General features: G+C 40.1%; 4 protein-coding genes across 4 annotated transcripts; 1 reads left to right on the forward strand and 3 right to left on the reverse strand.

Moving 5' to 3' along the window:
- Positions 1-402: 402 nt before the first annotated feature.
- LOC135618566 (transcription factor MYB73-like) lies at positions 403-1,794 on the forward strand. The gene has a single exon (XM_065119530.1). It carries the CDS (start codon positions 1,039-1,041, stop codon positions 1,792-1,794), a length of 756 nt encoding a protein of 251 aa, XP_064975602.1. The 5' UTR covers positions 403-1,038.
- Positions 1,764-2,895, reverse strand: LOC103994068 (uncharacterized). The gene is made up of 2 exons (XM_009414345.3): positions 2,114-2,895; positions 1,764-1,893 (listed from the first exon to the last, which is right to left on the reverse strand). The coding sequence occupies exon 1, from the start codon at positions 2,801-2,803 to the stop codon at positions 2,120-2,122; it is 684 nt and encodes a 227-aa protein (XP_009412620.2). The 5' UTR covers positions 2,804-2,895; the 3' UTR covers positions 1,764-1,893; positions 2,114-2,119.
- A 314-nt stretch (positions 2,896-3,209) lies between these two features.
- Positions 3,210-10,177, reverse strand: LOC135618568 (tetraspanin-6-like). The gene is made up of 5 exons (XM_065119534.1): positions 10,041-10,177; positions 8,258-8,351; positions 6,811-7,543; positions 3,550-3,869; positions 3,210-3,421 (listed from the first exon to the last, which is right to left on the reverse strand). Exons 3-5 carry the CDS (start codon positions 7,303-7,305, stop codon positions 3,400-3,402), a joined length of 837 nt encoding a protein of 278 aa, XP_064975606.1. The 5' UTR covers positions 7,306-7,543; positions 8,258-8,351; positions 10,041-10,177; the 3' UTR covers positions 3,210-3,399.
- Positions 10,178-11,328: 1,151 nt separating this feature from the next.
- On the reverse strand, positions 11,329-14,965 carry LOC135618567 (beta-1,4-xylosyltransferase IRX9-like). Its single transcript, XM_065119531.1, has 3 exons — positions 14,212-14,965; positions 12,429-12,687; positions 11,329-11,570 (listed from the first exon to the last, which is right to left on the reverse strand). Exons 1-3 carry the CDS (start codon positions 14,910-14,912, stop codon positions 11,424-11,426), a joined length of 1,107 nt encoding a protein of 368 aa, XP_064975603.1. The 5' UTR covers positions 14,913-14,965; the 3' UTR covers positions 11,329-11,423.
- Between the last annotated feature and the right edge of the window lie 3,007 nt (positions 14,966-17,972).

Raw genomic sequence — 17,972 nt, forward strand, 5'->3', positions numbered from 1 at the left:
CAATCAACTAAAGATGCATCTTTAATCAATGAAAACATACCAAGAAACAAAGTTAATCTCACTAATACAAAAAACTCAGTTATAAACTAGTCATAAATGATCGACATAATGTATGTATGTATATTCTATGAGAGTTTCTAAAAGAATGTCACATGATTCAAAACTATGAGAAAAACTAAGCAATTGACGGTTTGTTGTTGATTGTTGCGGGATGATCCATTAATTTCAGTCCTACATGATGAGAACATGACAACTAAAGAAAACTGCTGCAGCATTAAAATGCATGTCACAAACAATACCAACTGAAATTTAATAGGATTTCCAAACTCATACGAGGACTCCAATAACTGCCTTGTACGGATTGCACTCACTCTACGGTTACCACATCTTTTCTGAGCACCGGTTCGCTAAGTTGAATATGGTTCGAGGTTTAAATAAAAGTCATTAGAAATATTATGATTCAACTAACTGATTTATAATTATGTAGAGTAAACAAAAATGATTTTGGTAAATTATCTATCACATGGAAAATTACTTTTCTTCATTATCCAGGTTGATTAATTATAAATAAATTTAATATATAATTAAAAAGTCCATGGCGGCTTAAATCAATCACCACCGGTTTGTCTTCCCTGAATAAACGCACAAGAAGAAGACGGGGCCCACGCGGTTTCGGAGGTTGGTAATGAATCGGGTGAACAGTTTACGGTTCCACGCCAGCCCATCTCGAACGACCTCACTCCCTCTCCCTCTCTCTCTCTCTCTCTCTCTCTCTCTCTCTCTCTCTCTCTCTCTCTCTCTCTCTCTCGCCAGTCACGAAGCGTAACGGATATTGAAATGGAACACGAAACCTCCCACTTTTCGGATTATAAAGCCAACCCCACCTAAACCGCAAACAAACAAACCAATCCAACGAACCGCACCAGCTCCGTCCCTTCCCCGTCAATCTCCCTATACGACTCCCTAGACTGTGTCCTCTCTCTCCGTATAAGAAGAAGAAGCAGAGGATTAAGAGGACAAGAAGAACAGTCGGATGAGATGGTGATGGTGGAGGAGAGCGACAAGGGGGAGCAGAGGGTGAAGGGGTCGTGGAGCCCGGAGGAGGACGCCGCGCTAACGAGGCTGGTGGAGCGGCACGGGGCACGGAACTGGTCGCTGATCAGCGCGGGGATCCCCGGGAGGTCGGGGAAATCGTGCCGGTTGAGGTGGTGCAACCAGCTCAGCCCCTCCGTCCACCACCGCCCCTTCACCCCCGCCGAGGACGCCACCATCCTCGCCGCTCACGACCGGTACGGCAACAAGTGGGCCACCATCGCCCGACTCCTCCCCGGCCGCACCGACAACGCGATCAAGAACCACTGGAACTCCACCCTCCGCCGCCGCCGCCGCCGCCGCGCGACTCCCGTTGCCCCATCACCCTCGTCCTCGCCCCTCCCCCTCTCTTCCTCATCTCCGATCGCCACCGAGCCGGACTACTCGGATTCGGGCTCGGCCAGGAAGCGGCAGCGCTCGAGCGAAGACGCCAACGGGGGCGGATGCAGCTCGTTGGCGGCTGACCCCACGACGTCGCTGTCGCTGAGTCTGCCGGGCGACGGCGGGGGGACGGAGAGACGGTCGGACGGCCCGCTTGGAGATGTGGAACGGCTGAGGGACATGTGCTTGGTGTCGATAATGCGGCAGATGATCGCGGAAGAGGTGAGGAGTTACATCGACAAGCTGCGATCGCCGGGCGCCGTCGACGATACGGTCTCCGTTGTCGTAAAGGCCGAGCCCCCCTCCGATCGCCAGAATTAATTAGCAGCGAATCTCCTCATTTTCCTACTCATATTTATTCTTTCTTCTTTTAAGTTGTGCTGCTCCTCCTAACGATGGCAGCGTAACCTGTAAATAAGACTAGAGAGAGGAAATAAAAATGTTAAAATATCTCATTTTTATAACATCAGCTAAACTAATAAGTCTGATTAAAGTAACAAAGCCAACATAATTTTTAATTCCAGTATAAATAAAATTATACTGGAATTAAAATTGACTTAGAAAAAAAAGGAAGAGACATGACCAATATAAATACAAATTATTAAGCAAAAGAGAACACTGGAATCCCCTCAGGTCGCACCGGAAATCAAAAGATGACAAGCAGAGAGAAGACGGTGTAAACAACACAGCAGGCGTACGCTACCAGCCCACGGAGCTCATCGCCACACGATGCCGACTCCACCAGGAGCCCCGTGCACACCCTCGTCGACCACAGCACGAACACCGCGGCCATCGCAAGGATCGTCACACCACCACGCGGAACAAAAAGCGACGCCGCCGAAAAGATCGCCATCGGTAGCATACAGTACCCAACCAGGCTCAAGCACCGATGCAGATCCAAGTTCCCTGACCTTCCGGCCAGCAGGTTGAAGACCGAGTAAAGAAACAGGGTGGCGACGGTGACCCAGCCCAAGATGACCCCCAAGTGTAATTTCCCGGCGAGGAGTTGGAAGAGACCGAAGAGCATCAGGAAGAAGAAGGGGCCGGAGAGATCGGCGTCGTCGTGGAGATGAGCGTCCACGCGGAGTGGATTCAGGATCGAGGACGTCTTGCGCCAGATCTGGCGAGTGTCGATGCCGAGTTCTTCGAGGAGGGGCGGCTCGTCCTCGAAGGACCCAGGGACGGGGGCGGAGAAGGATGAGGAGGACGGGGCGGGTCCGAGGTCGAAGGACATGAAGGGGAGACCAGGGTTAGCGGGACGCGGGGGAGAGCGGCGTTGGACGGCGGAGGACCGGAAGACCACCGGGGGGACAGAGAACGGTTTCGCCATCTCGGCGGTGGTGCTGGGGGTTGACGGGACCCCGAGAGTCGAAGGATGTGGGATTCAAAAAGCAGAGAGGGGTTACTTAGGGGACGAATGCTTTCCGCGACGCGTTGGCGGTTGCACCGGAACCGTCGATTGCCACTCGAGAAACAACCGGGAAACGGCAGAGATCAAGTAGGGAGGCTTTTAGATTCGTGAGGAATAGACGGGAATCAACGCGGTCGATGCATCGTTGCCTTGCGAATCAAGGAAACCCCAGCCGCCCTCGGGCGTCGCACAGGAAAGGTCGAATGCAAAGAGTGGTCAAGTAGAAACGCTTTGAGATTCGCGAGGAATAGAATGGGGTGATGAGATAGGGGATGGGCGCCATAACCCAGCCAATTCATATGAGCGCAACTAAGCTATCAACAGAGACGAGGAGAAAGCATGGTTTCTGCATCGGGTATGTACTAAAGCTGTACAGTTCTGCAGATTCTCAGCATGCATACTCTTCACATCCAAACCCTGGAAACTTCTTTTATGGTCTACAGTGTACGTACGCCACCTGACAAGCACGACAACAGAGGGGGGGAAAAAAGGCAGTGTTATTGGTAGAGCTGTGCTCATCTGTCTCGCGGCCTCCACCTGTAACAGAGCATAAGTTTAATTCAGTATCCGTAATCCATCATAGATGATGGATTGAATCGAAGTATACGAGTACAGGTCAGTACAGAAAAGGGAATTGAATGAGAGTTGGGCAGGCAAATAAATACCAGTAGTCGTCCCAGAAGGGGTGAGCTTTGGACATGCGGTTCGGGCCATAGGGATACCCGAATTCCGCACGCCGGGCGTTGCGGAAAGCACAGCAGCCGACGGAGTAAACGGCGATGAGGAAGACGAGAACGACGACATTGAGGATGGTGAGCTTGTGCCAGTCCCTCCTCACCTGCTCTAATACGCCGGCCTTGCATGAGTCGCAGTCATAGCAGAGGATGTTGGCCGCATTGTTCCAGCGGTAGCAGTCTTCGTCTTGCGCTGCCACCGCCATCCCTGCGGTGTACGTGCACGTTGTTGGGGGCTTGCAGCAGCCCGACTGCATGCAATTGCACGAACAACAATTAACGAAATATGATCATCGACGCTCAAATTAGATAAAAGTGAATTATCATTCATAACATTTAAACTACAAGAGGCTAAAAGTAAGCAAACATTTAATTTCCTCGTAGAATATTTTATCATTTTACTATCAGATATATATAAGCTCTTTTAACATGATTAATTACTTTTACCACTCATCGCCGCACATATATTTTTCAACCTTAGTTTTTTATGTAGGTGATACATCGTCAGCTTTGTATTTTTATGCACGTCAATCACACCTTGGATATTCATGTGTTGAGAGACAGAATCATCACGGGCTAACTAGGATATCTATGATATTTTTCTATAATAAATTTTTTAAATAAATAATTATCTAAATAAATAGGGGACTAGATAGCTTTGTGCTAAGTGTTTCTTAGAAATGAGTAATCTATAATGTATATATGACTATTCATACTGAGCTAGACTCAAAAACAAATTCTTTTAAGTAAATATATTAAAATTTTATTATCTTTCTTTTGAGAATAGATAAATTTTATTATATAACTAGAATATATTTAGTAGTGAGAGGATATGATGTTACCTCGGGGAGAGGTCAAAGGCATCCAAAGAGCAATCTTGGTGCACATCTTTGACCCTACAATGCATGTCATGATGATTATGTAATATCATCCTACATTGAAGCCACTAGAGTAGTCATTGAGGTGATACTCCTAGTAGGCGATCAATAGACTGAAGGTGCTGGTATCAACTTACCACATAATAATGAGATCCCGACAAGGGCCGGCATCGGAGAGCTAAGAAGCAATACAAAGAAATCACACTAGTACTACCTAAAAACAATCTTTCTACTAAAGAAAGTTAGACTCGAGGCACCACATATGAACCCTCGAGACAAAGCTAAGTTTACCCCAAATCTCGAGCTAATAGAGATACTAATCAAGGTATCTCTAAATAAAGTTTGACCCGATTGAATTGTCAAGGTCAGACGACACTTTTCGAGGAGAGATGGGTGAGGCTCATCAACTTTCTTCGAGAGAATGCTAGAGTATTTACATGGTAATCGAGAGTTATGTCAGGAATCGACCCCAACATAACTTAGCATCATGTGAATATTTCTCCTAAGGCATGACTAATGAAGCTAAGGCATCGTAAGTTTGCTCCCAACCACTAACAAGCCATAAGTAATGAGAAAGACAAACTATCATGCACGAGGTTTATTTTTTAGATGCAATACCACTAATGTCTCGCAAATGTTATACTCGTTAAAAAATGTAATAAAAAGTGAAGAATGTGTGTTGACTATATCGATTTTAATAGAATATGCTTAAAAGATAGATACCCCCTTTCTTGGATCGATCAGTTGCTTCATGCTACCTTGGGTCATAAGTTGTGCACCTTTATGGATTCATTATTAAGCTATAACCAGATTAGAAAAACATTGAAGGGTCAAGAGCATACTTGCTCTTGACCCTTCAATGTTTTTCTAATCTGGTTATAGTACATCCTGAGGACGGTTATAAAAGCTCAAACATTTATGGATTTTATTTCAAAACTTTCTCATCATTCATCTGAGGTCGACAAGCACGCCCCACTAATATGGACATTGTTCATGGATGTCTAGGCCACCTCAAATAAGGCCGATGTCAGACTTATGCTGAAAGGCCCCAACATATAAGCATTTAAGCAAACCCTATGATTCGATTTTAAGATATCCAATAATGAAGCTGAGTACAAAGCACTCCTCTCGAGGCTTCGACTCGTCATGAACCTCCAAGTTCAGGAACATGGTTTTTAAAAACTTACAATTGATCATGAATCAAGTGAAAAGAAATTACAAGGCTCAAGATGTAATCATGATAAACAATTTTACCAAGGTGTAAAAACTAACCCCCGACTTCTCTAACATGATGAGGGTTTTTCACCTACACCAAACTCAAAATAAGGGATTTGGTAACTTTATACTTAAGTGCTTCTTAGAAGTGCGTAGTCTGTAATGCACAGATGACATAACATACTTAGCCAAACTCAAAATAATTCTTCAAAGTAAACATATTTAAATTTTATTATATAAATTTTCTCATATAATAAAACTTATTAATAGTGATAAGATATGATGTCACAAAGGTCTATACTTAGCCAGACCTTAATCGAGAATAGATTTTATTATATAAATTTTCTCATATAATAAAACTTATTAATAGTAATAAAACTTATTAAGTAAACATATTTAAATTTTATTATCTTTAGAATAGATAAAATTTCTAATATAATAAGAATATGTTAGTAGTGACGAGATATGATGTCACCTGAATCGAGGAGACATCTCATACTTAGCCAGACTCAAAATAGTTTTTTCAAGTAAACATATTTAAAATTTATTATCTTTAGAATAGATAATTTTTTTCATGTAATAAAAAAATATTAAAAGTGACAGGATATAATATCACCTGAATCGAGGAGATGTCTCATACTTAGTCAGACTCAAAATAATTTCTTCAAATAAATATATTTAAATTTTATTATATAAATTTTCTCGTATAACAAGAATTATGTCACTTAAATCGGGGAGACATGACTTACTTAGCAAGGCTCAAAGTAGTTCTTCCAAATAAACATATTTAAATTTTATTATCTTTAGAATAGATTTTTTATATATATAATAAGAATGTGTTAATAGTGATAGGATATCATGTCAGTTGAATCAGGGAGATGTCTTGTACTCAGTCAGACTCAAAATATTTTTTTCAAATAAATATATTTAAATTTTATTATCTTTAGAATAGATAATTTTTTTCATATAATAAAAATATGTTAGTAGGATATGATGTCACCTAAACGGGGGAGATGTTTCATACTCAAAATAATTTCTTCAAATAAATATATTTAAATTTTATTATATAAAATTTTTCATATAACAAAAATGAAGTCACCTGAATCGGGGAGAGGTCTCTCTGGATGTAGTCCAAAGGCGTCCAAAGAGCGATCTTGGCGCATGTCTTCGACCCCACGACGCACGCCAAGACGGCGCTCCAGTATCGCGGCTCTGTGATCCTACGCCGGAGCCACCGGGAATAGCCGTCGAGGTGGTACTCGTGGTAGACGCGCCCAGGGACCTCGACCCCGCCGCCGCTGCCGCCGGCGACGGCGAAGCCGAAGGCGGTGAGGCTGAGGAGGGCCGCGATGAGGAACAGCATGACGAGGAGGTAGAGCCACAGCGCCCACACCACGTTGAAGCAGGCGCCAGCGAACCCCGCAAGCGAGACGAGCAGCACCACGAAACCCAGCACCAGGAGCGGCGTCTGCAACAACGACTCGCAGGTGGCGGAGCTCCGCGCCAGCCACAGCCCGCCGCCAATGATGGGGATGGACGCCAGCAGCGTCAACAGGTTCAGGTAACCGATCACAGTGTTGCTGAAGCGATACATTCTCTGAAACCCTGGGATTCTGATCCCAAAATCTCTTTTTTTCTGCGAACTGGTGATGCTACTCCTGCTTTGAGTGCAAAAGAAATGTTCGATTGCTGGAGCATGGATATGGGTTGCTTTCCGCCTTTAATTCTCTTTTGCTTTGAGGCTTCACAGTGCTCTAATAATGCTGATTTCTTTTTGGAGACAAGACAGCTTTCCCTTCCCCCGCTGCGGTGATGGCTTGCTGCTGGTTTTCCTGGCCAAAGAAGCAACCATGAATTTAACTGGTGAGAGTTTTGCATTTATTTCTTACATGTTAAGAAACAATGAGGTGGATTGTCCTTTTGATAGCACTTCATGGGTGGAGACTTCCAGTCCTGCTTAACATATAATTTACATTTTCTTTATGAAAGGATAAGCCTAAAGAGAGAATTCCTGATCCACCACAGGGGATGATGACCTCAGAACCTCCTTTTGGTAACACTTTAGCTAAGTAAAGTGGCACTCAATTATACACTGCCAAAGAATCAGCAGAACAATGAGCATTTGCTTCCAAGCTGAGGCTCTCTGCAAGACTGAGAACCACATCCCTTCTATACCTATGAGACCTTGGTGGCATACAACTCTTCCATGAAAAAACTCCTAACCTTTCAGATTCTGTAGCCAAGAATCCTAACATCAAGCACTTGTAAAGGAAATGAATCCTATAGAATTGAGTTCCTTGATGAACATAAACTGGTGAAAGTAAGGGTAAGGTCTCCTACCAATAGGTTCCTAGAAGGGCTGCACATTGCAAGAAATAGTGTCACCTCAAAAGACAAAAACAATGCATGATTTATCCGCCTTTTAATCCTACCATTAACAATTAAGAAAACTACCATGAAGATGCATCGTTGACAAGATGCACTCTAACTTTAGACAAGTGGAAATTTTACTCCTTTTATTCAGATAAGAAAAACATATTGAAAACCTTTCTGAATGGGGACTGCTGCTGCTGCTCCTTGTAATAAATTATGCTCTCTATATGTATGCACCGAGGATACTTCCACCAAAAATGAAGAAGCCTGTGTCAAATGGAAAGAAAAAGGTTCAAGAATGTAGCCCCACTGAGAAATGAGAAGAAAAATATTGATCACAGCAGTCAAGGTACTATTCACTTCAACATTAAGCTCACAAACTTTGAAATTTTTTTCTTTGGTTGACTTTCTTGTAGATATAGTATTTGATGGATATCCTATTATTAATTTAAACCTTAACAATTTTGAACTAGTAGTTCAAACTTATGAAGTTAATCCATTAGTTGTCCTATCAACTTTACCATATTAGGAGTTTAGGTTTTATTTGGACTAAGGTCTAAGATCTAATGAGAACGACTTAAAAAAGGAAAGATCTGGAGAATTGAAGCTCTTTCAGTATTGCTTCTAACTTGTAATATTTTCTTTTAGTGGGATGAATAATCAACTGTCAAGATAAAAGGGATCCATATCACTTCACTAATGTGGTACATCTAGTTGAAGAAAAATGTGGATGATAATTTACAGTGAGTGATTATTAGTCAATGAATGCTTAACTTAGTATCACATGGCTTTAAGACTCTGACTCAAACATGCTACTATGAGTTGTTTCTTTGACGAAAAAGAAAGTGTTCACTAGCGTTCATCCGACTCCGACTCCAGCACAATAAATGTGTTGTTTCTCTGTTTTGGTCAAAAATATCCACAAGCTTTTCTGGTCACTGAAGACAAGGAGCTGTGAGCCCAGACTGGATTCTACTTTGCTTAAACTGCTGCTGCTCCTTTTCTTTTGGTGTCAGTGAGCCCTAGCTGAACTAGATCTTCCCTTACTTTCTCTGTATCATAGCTGGATGATGCAAGGCTTCTTACTTGAAGAGTGTGAAAGACTAGCTAGTTTCTACCAAGGTAACACAGTGATTAATAATGGCCAAGATAGCTATTTGGTGGAATCTAGGGCCATTCTAGTGAAATCATCATGATAAATTAGTTGTTACTTTTTGATAGGGGAACTCTTCTCAACCAATAGCACACATGGCAGTTTAGTTGACAGAGAGGAGTCCAAACAAGCAGCTAGGGCATGTTCTACCAAGCAATATTCTGTGGCATACTTTGACACAGCAATCGAGTTCGATTATTCTTTACTAAATTTAGTCTTTATCTCTCGCGGGAGCTGACTTGAGTGTCGAAAAGACTGTGTTGAGAATCCCATCCGACCTCAATCCTTATACAAGTGCGATCCCAGATCCTTCTCGGCCCTCAAAAGAACTCTCGAGACCCCCGACAATCATGTGTCGCATCAAAATGACTCTTTTCCCGACTTTCCAAAGTCTGTGTTCAGTAGCTTGTATAATGTCTAAATCATGCATTGTGTCACACAACCTAGTTGAACATCCGTTTAATGCAGGTCTAAAAATACATCTTAGAATGTCATCTGGATGTACTTTTTTTTTTTGGTTCTCTCTCTCTCTCTCTCTCTCTCTCTCTCTCTCTCTCTCTCTCTCTCTCTCTCTCTCTCTCTCTCTGTGTGCTCATTTTAATGCTTGTACATTATTGTTAGTCAACATTTTTCACATGCAATTTATCAAACAAGTTATCCGCAATTGCAAATACATGCGTTAGCCAATGCAAAGCAATACATCCACAAATGCAGACTACAGAAATGCCCCTCTAGTGCTTGTTAAGTAATAGAAACTGTGGGTGGAAATGAAAAGATGATGAATTGCTCAATGGTGGACTTACCATTGTCGCCTGATGGTAGGGCGGCGACGGCGAAGGCTTTCACGGCGAGGCGCAACTGGTTCCAGCGCTGCAGCTCCAAGAAGGTCGGCCGGCCTTGACGAGGTGGGATAGGCCCATGGAGACTATCCGGTTGATACTGAGCTCGCTCCTGTTTCGCCACTGCGTGGCCTTGAATCGAACGGCGACGGCGACTGCGAGGGGAATGAAACGGAATCGATGCCTATATACCGTTCGATGGAATCGTACCTAAGAAGTATTGAGCGGCTTTTTTTCGTTTCCTCCAAAAAGCCCAATAAGAGAACACCTATGTGTTCTGATTTTGACCTGAGTCAACTATGGTTTTAAGCAGTAAGAGAACTAAACCTAAACGATTTCACATATTGACTCTCAACCGATATGGTGAATCAATTCTCCTAATAGTCATAAAAAGATAAAAGGGTTATTTCTCCATTTCTAACATCTTTATATCAAAAGTCAGAATTTTTACCAGTCAAACTATATGACGTCATCAAAATTTCCTTAGGCTTGAGTCATGTATACCACTAAAGATTGGTTGGGGGAGACTAACATGGGAGGGGCGAAGTTGTCATTTCACTTGTCGATGGCTTATATTTACATGTATGTAGAGAGAGAGAGAGAGAGAGAGCTCAAGTCAAAAAGTACAATGCTTACATAGAAGTCAGGCTGCAGGCTTTTGCTTCACGTCGATCATGTATGGAGATTAAACGGTATGCATTGAATTGAGGCCAACAAGGTGAATTCAATAGCTCTGCTTTTATGGCAGGCAATCTGTAGATAAGAGACACAGTAAACAAGAAAACCTAAAAGTGTGTGGTCACCAACATGGCATTCCTCGAAATCCACAAAAAAGAACTTGCATGAGGGCCATTCTGTAAAGGCTGTCCTCTCCAATCATCTTCTGGTGTCCTAAAAATGATCAACAATGAAACAAATGCTTCTTCTACTGTAAATTTGAATCAAGATTAATCTTAGAGTTACATACGGCAGACTAGCCGACAAGCATTGGATTCTCCGTCGCACAGAGGGCCACCCGAATGCCATCACTTAGCTTGTCATGATGGTTCGAATTACAGAAAAGAATGAATAGCTGGGCACCAAAGGCAAGTCAACTCCCAGCTTTTGATTCTTGTCTTAATGGTTGACAGGAATGTGGCAAGCAACCCGCTCGGTTGTGAATGCACCAACCACATGAAAGAATACCAGGAAGAAATGGTCAGTAATATTTTCCTGGGAGGTGATCTAGTGGCCTTCCCCAAGGGAAAGGAAATAAAAAATCAAAACCAAGAATATATATATAGATATTCGTTTTTCCTCTCATTTACACAATCCCTCTTGGGATCCTTGCTTCTCCTGGTCTACCTTTCATCTTGGGTTCTGATAGTGAAAGGGCAGAGGAATCACTCTAGGCATGTAGAGGTGCCACACCATGATCTTGGAGCAGTCAGCGGGAATACCCTTCAGCTTAGTCTCATCTTCTAGGATAATTTCATACACAAACCTGATTGAATCCTGAAAATACCATCACCACGAAGATGTCATTGGTAAAATTCTGGAGAGAAAAAGTGGTAGTTACCAGCTATTCAACAAACCCTTGTTAAGAGTCCTAATCATAAAGTCCCTTGTGCTAGACTTTTGTTCTTGAGTGAAATAAGGAGGATAAGTAGGTAAATGTCCACCATTGGCTAATAATCGAGGAAGGTTGCTGTCAATTAGGTAAATTGAGAACCTTTGGGAATACCGGACTTTGTAGTACAACAAAAGGACTGACTTATAAATTTATTGCTTTCAGAGATAGCTCGAGAGAATCTCATGCATGTGTCCATTATGTGCCAAATATTGTAATGTCCATGAAGTCGGTAAATAAAATGAAAGGGATCGAGGTGATGCATATAGCTACAAACATACTGTCACCAATTGCTAACTTATTCCTCGGTCATCAAAGTAGAAAACAAATTATCTAGACTCATAATTGCACTTCACTGAGGATCAACCAACCACAAAGTAGATCGGCTAATTTCTCTATTTGACCACTGATCCAGGGTAAACAAGGGAAAACTAAAGAGCACAATATTTATTTCACCACAGCGAAAAGAATCTTCTCTTTGATCACATAGTGCCTACAAGTCTCTGAACTACCACATGTTCCATCTTAAGTGCCTAAATGTTTATATGAAATATTTGCTTGAACTGTATATCAAGGCACAATTGCAATTTGATCATGCACATGATCTTATCTAACTTGGCATTTAAAAAATACCCTCGTACAAGAAAAAAAAAAAAAGGCAGTCTGTGACAAAAGGGAAGCAAAATTTACTTTATGCAACATAGGTATTTTGTTATTTTAATCAGAAAATGCTAGAGACTAACCTGTGATGTGTCAGGCAATGAGGTAGGGCGACCCCATCTCTCAGGATCCCACAATATCGAGCTATTGAATGCAAACCCAGAAATATTTATATTTGGAGGTCTAGAGCTCACATCAGAGCTAGTCACCAACAACCTTCTGTCATTGCTCAAGTCCTTCAAGATCCACCCTTCAACCTTTGATGAATGACAAATAGGACCATCCACCACCACTCTCTTCCTGTTCTCTGACACCACTGCTACTGGCCATGTCCCAAAAACCCTGAAATTGTAATGCAGGAGGCACTAGAATAATTAACTTGTTGCTCGAGAGGCAGAGGACACAAAAGCAAATATGTTAATGTGACAACTAGTGTAACGTTTTGGAATGCTAAAAGTGCAGGAACATTTAAAAGAAAAGGCTTAGAGGAATAAATTAGAAGAATAATATTTCTGAATCCAAATGTATTTTAAAAAATTAGATAATATAGAAGAGGGAAGATATTTAAACTCTGATTTCTCATATGATGACCTGCAGACAAATTGCAAATCCTCCCTAGTCGTTAACAGAATAATTTCTTGAATTTGGAATTAGTGGAAGTGTGAAATTTCATTCATCAGATTCCAACAGCAAATGAAATATACTGAGCTTACATCCATTAAGTGAAGCATTTTGGAGAAATAACTTGAAGCAGCTGACAGAACAAGAATGTACATGAATCAGTGTTCTACCTCATTAGATCATTGAAGAAACATCTGAACACATTACGTGGGAAAACAGGAAGGGCTGGCGACGAATTGGCTGGAAAGTTCTTTAAGAAAGGTTTAGTTTAATACACTGAGAATTGGAGGCAATCTCTCCAGCATAAATTTTAATTTTCCTAATGTCATTTGAGAACAGAATGCTTTTTTTAAGATCAGGGTTGCATGTAATCCACATTTCTTTGTTATGTATTGATGCTTATCATATACATGACTATTACTCGAACTCTGATGTTCGGTAAAACATACTTGACATTAATTCAACGATATCATAGACTACAGCAGAGAGGCATAAGAAGAAGCAGCTGAGAATGACAGAATCAATAGAGTTCATGCTGTACAATGAAAACTATGAAATAAGGGGAAAAGAGAGGAACAGATTAAACCAGAATAGCTTTGTCCAAGAGATCAGTAGTGCAACCAAGTGCCCAAAAATTTCTCCCTAGTAAGTCATCTTTCATTATTTCTTTCCTTTCCCTGACACAAAAACAAGTAAATCTACCTAGGAAGAAGGGTCAGATTTCAATGATACAACAAAAAACAGGCAAAACACCAAACTGGTAATGGATCGATCATGAAAGCAAACTGAAGAATCCTTGAAGACAAACATGGGAAGAAAAATTGGGAGATGAACATCAATTTCCCTTGGTTTTCTTTCCTCGAACCTTTTTATACTTAAATCTTTGGAGTACCCAGATAAACTAGAAGTATTGCATACAACAGGAGTCAGATTAAGGAGAACAGAAGCGCAAATTAGAAGAAAGATTTTTTACGACTATATCACACTTGATCCCTTCAAGGAATACTTTAAGCAAGAGAGATTCGAGCTCAATTGTGGTCAAAGACTGCACAAGGTAGCATACTCTTGTTCGGTTCAAGATGTAGAGAAATTTATACTAATTCCATCTTTTAGGTTTCCCTACTAGTAATCGAGTTAAATTCAATCGAGAAGTAAACTATTTTGCCCTAAGCAGATCATGCTAGTCATTCATATCGAGGAGGCGAAAACCAGTACAGAAGAAGGGAAAGGGGAGAGTGGTCATACTCGATCTCTCTAATCTCGTCGAAGAATCGGAGATCGTAGACGTTGGATGCACCGGCGAAGTGCACGATCCCGGTGAGCCGGTGGTACTCGACGTGGCTGAGGGCGACGTTCCTCTGGTGATGAGCCTCCGCTGCCGGATCCGTGATATTCTCCCTAAAGGTCAGGTGCCGGTACATGACGCCGGTGGTCCTCAGCATCGCGGCGGTGGCGGGGGCTTCCGCATGGGCCTGGACGACGATCCACAGGAGCGGTGGCGGGACGAGGCGCAAGGTGTGCGCCAATCGCCGCAGGAACGCGCCTTGGAACCGGTCGTTAGACCGGGTGGTGGTAACAATGATCAGCAGCCGCCGCGACGGCGCCTGTGGCCCGGGCGCCCCCGCCCCCTCCATGTCCGGCGGCGGATCGTCCCCGACGTCGCCGTTCCCGCCGGTAGCGGCGGGGACAGATCTCGGGATCTCGACCATGGACCTGTTGACGGCCACCCCAGGCTCAACGACCCGCTCCACGACATCACCGGGGGCGGCGGGGAGGATGCCGATGCTCCTGACGGGCCGGCGCTCGGCAGGGCCGCCGGAGAAGAAGGTAGCGGTGCTGGGCGGCGCGAAACCGGTGAAGAAGCCCACCACGAAGCACAGCGCGAAGTGCAGGAGCGCCTTCTTCCACAGGCGATTCCTCCTCTTCGATCGGTCCATCGAACCCATCTCGCCCTCCCACCGACGACGGCAACTACAGATCGTAATGGAATGGAGCCAACACGAAAAAGTTAACTGCAGTAATGCAACCGAGAAGACGACAAAAAAGGCATTATATCCTTTAGTTATTAATCAAAACTCTAAATTATTATAATTTTATTGGAGCGATTTGCTTATAAAATATTTTTCTTTTATGTGTTTCTCAATCGATCCTCCCATTTTATTCTTTTTAAAACAGTTATCTTAATTTTTAGAAAATACTCAAATTATTTCAAAAAAAATTCTCAAATTATTGTGTTTTGATCTCCGTAACAAAAAAAATATTATATACGCACCTTGAAAACATGATAAATGAGTCAAATAAAATCAAAATATCCTATACTATTTGATATACCATATTATGTTTCAAAAATAATATCATCTAAATATAAATTAAAATTTTACTTATTACGGTGTTTTAGTCATCACAATGAAAATATTATAAATAATACTTAAAAATATGATAAAATTATCTAAATAGATTCTAACACTAATCAAACTAATTACAAACTTAAAAATATAATATTGTAATGGTATGAGTAGATATGTCACTTACATTATTTTTCAATAGCATTAAAAGTATTTTTAGTATATTAATAAAACCCTATAAATGAGCCAAATAAAAACATAGTTGAACCCTTGTAAAAAAACATAGACAGAAAATTTTGACTAAAAAATTTTTAAGGAGTATTTTAGATTTTTTTAAATTAGGTATTGAGATTTAAGTATATATATCTAATTTATATAAGATCTCAAATTGTCCACACATTTAACTATATATAAATGAAATCGAGAGACAATTAGATATAAAAGTTAAAATTATTAAATTTGATAGAGATGATAAATTTTATGGTAATTATGATGGATCCGATCATAATTCTAGTTCTTTTATTAGATTTTTAAAAATAGTAGGGTATTTTATATAAGAAGTTTTAAGGATGTTTATGTATATTTTGAATAGGGTTCCTAGTAAATTAATTCTAAAAACTTTTTTTGAGTTATAGATAAAAAAAAAAAGAGGGATATTTTTAAAAAACAATCTAAAATAATATGCTTTTATAAATTTATTATGTTTACTCAAATTATATATGAGTTACACTAATTAATATTAAGACTAATATATTTTTTTGGATGGAGATTAATGTATGAGTTCGACTTGTAAGAGTAATTATAAACTTCGAAAGGATATATAAATAAAATAAGAAAAATAAAGTATAAAAAGGGGGAGAGAGAGAGAGAGAGAGAGAGAGATGGGAATGCATGTTGTAAATTGACTAGGTCAGGATTCAGGGCAGTGGTTTTATTTGGCATCATCTATTTCTTATAGCAACAGATATTCCTGGATAGCTTGTCATGCATGACAACCTTGATTGGGTCCAAATCCTAATCACACACAACCTTGTGGACCAGATCAACATTTTGACATTTAAGTCTCTTGGGCTATGACCAGGGTTTTGCAATTGTTAACTCCAGTTGTTGTTGACCTCCCAATCATCTTCACTTGTGACCAATGTTTATGCTCAATTGATGTTCTTCTCTGAGATCAGATTGTTGAAATGGATTGGTTTGTATATAATTTTTGACCTATTCTTTCCAACATTATAATTTTCTCCTTAATATTGTTATTAGGGTTGTTTGGAGGTGTCGTTGATACTTGACCCTATCTAACTCCCAATTTACTCAACAACAGTATGGGAATCCACTTTCCAGATGAATTATAATGATGGAATATCATATTGAGGTCTTACGCACATATTTTGTTATAATAAATTATAATTGTTCGTAATTTCAAGTTAATTGATATGTCCACTTCTAAGTTTATCTCATGGTATCGGGAGAATAAATAATCCAAATCGAGACTCTAAAAAGTCTACATAGGTAAATACTTTTTATAATACTTGAAATATTATTATTTAATATTTTCTCTTTTTTATTTATAATTTTATTTTTATAATTTTTTATATTTTTAAATTATCTCTTTTAAGATGAACGTAAAGTATTGTGGCTTCCTCGTCTTCTTCTCTTATATTTCTCCTCCTCTTCTTCTTATACTTTTTTCTCTTCTTCCTCCTCGAAGGATGATATTAAGGGCAATGAATAATGATGAGAATAATGTCTAGAGAACAAATAATCGAAACGGAGACTCTATAAAATCTATATCGATGCAAAATTTAATAAGACCTTTCTCGTACCTAAAATATTACTATTTAATATCTCATATTTATTATTTATATTCTCATTTTAATTTTTAAAATATTTTTAAATTATCCCTTTTATAAATAGGTGTAAGTATCCTCTTATTCATCCTATTCTCCTACCTTCCCGGCTTCTTTTTTTTTTTCTTACTCTTCTTCTTCCTCCTCAAAAGATGACGTCGAGAGGATAGTGAGCATTATTGATAATGAACAATGACGATAATACGATCTACAAGTAGTAGAATGAAATAAGAGCTTGTAGAAAAAAAATAAATATATAATACTAAGATCATAAATAATCAAATAATATTTTTAATTTTTATTAAGGGATTTTGAAAAGTAAGGGTTATAAATAGCAAGCTTTGATTCCAAAGTTAGATTTAGGTTAGAATGATTCAATAAACTAAGTTTCTGGGGTGTAATATTTTTTTATATTATAATATATGATTATTGAGTTAAGATAGTGATTAATGATAGAAATAATTATACACACCGTCCTACTATAAAAATGAGGTTATAAAATCGTGTGATTTGGCGACTTAATCTTTTGTTGATGCTACGTACCACACTGCAAGAGCTAAAATAATTTTCTTGTTTATGTCATATTATCTGTCTCATATGTCTGACCCTACATGAAATATTAATCAAATAGACTAGAATGTCAATAAGATGAAGATGATGTGTTAACTAGATATCGATCTAATAAAAATAATGTGTCGATAATTGTACATGTGTCATAACACTCATATCGTACTTACTATCATGAGTGATCTCGAAATGAACCTATGTACTTACTATCCCTAATCAATACTCTTGTAAGTGTATTCATGGTTAG

The sequence above is a fragment of the Musa acuminata genome, chromosome BXJ2-8, assembly GCF_036884655.1.
Source record: "Musa acuminata AAA Group cultivar baxijiao chromosome BXJ2-8, Cavendish_Baxijiao_AAA, whole genome shotgun sequence".
NCBI lineage: Eukaryota > Viridiplantae > Streptophyta > Magnoliopsida > Zingiberales > Musaceae > Musa > Musa acuminata.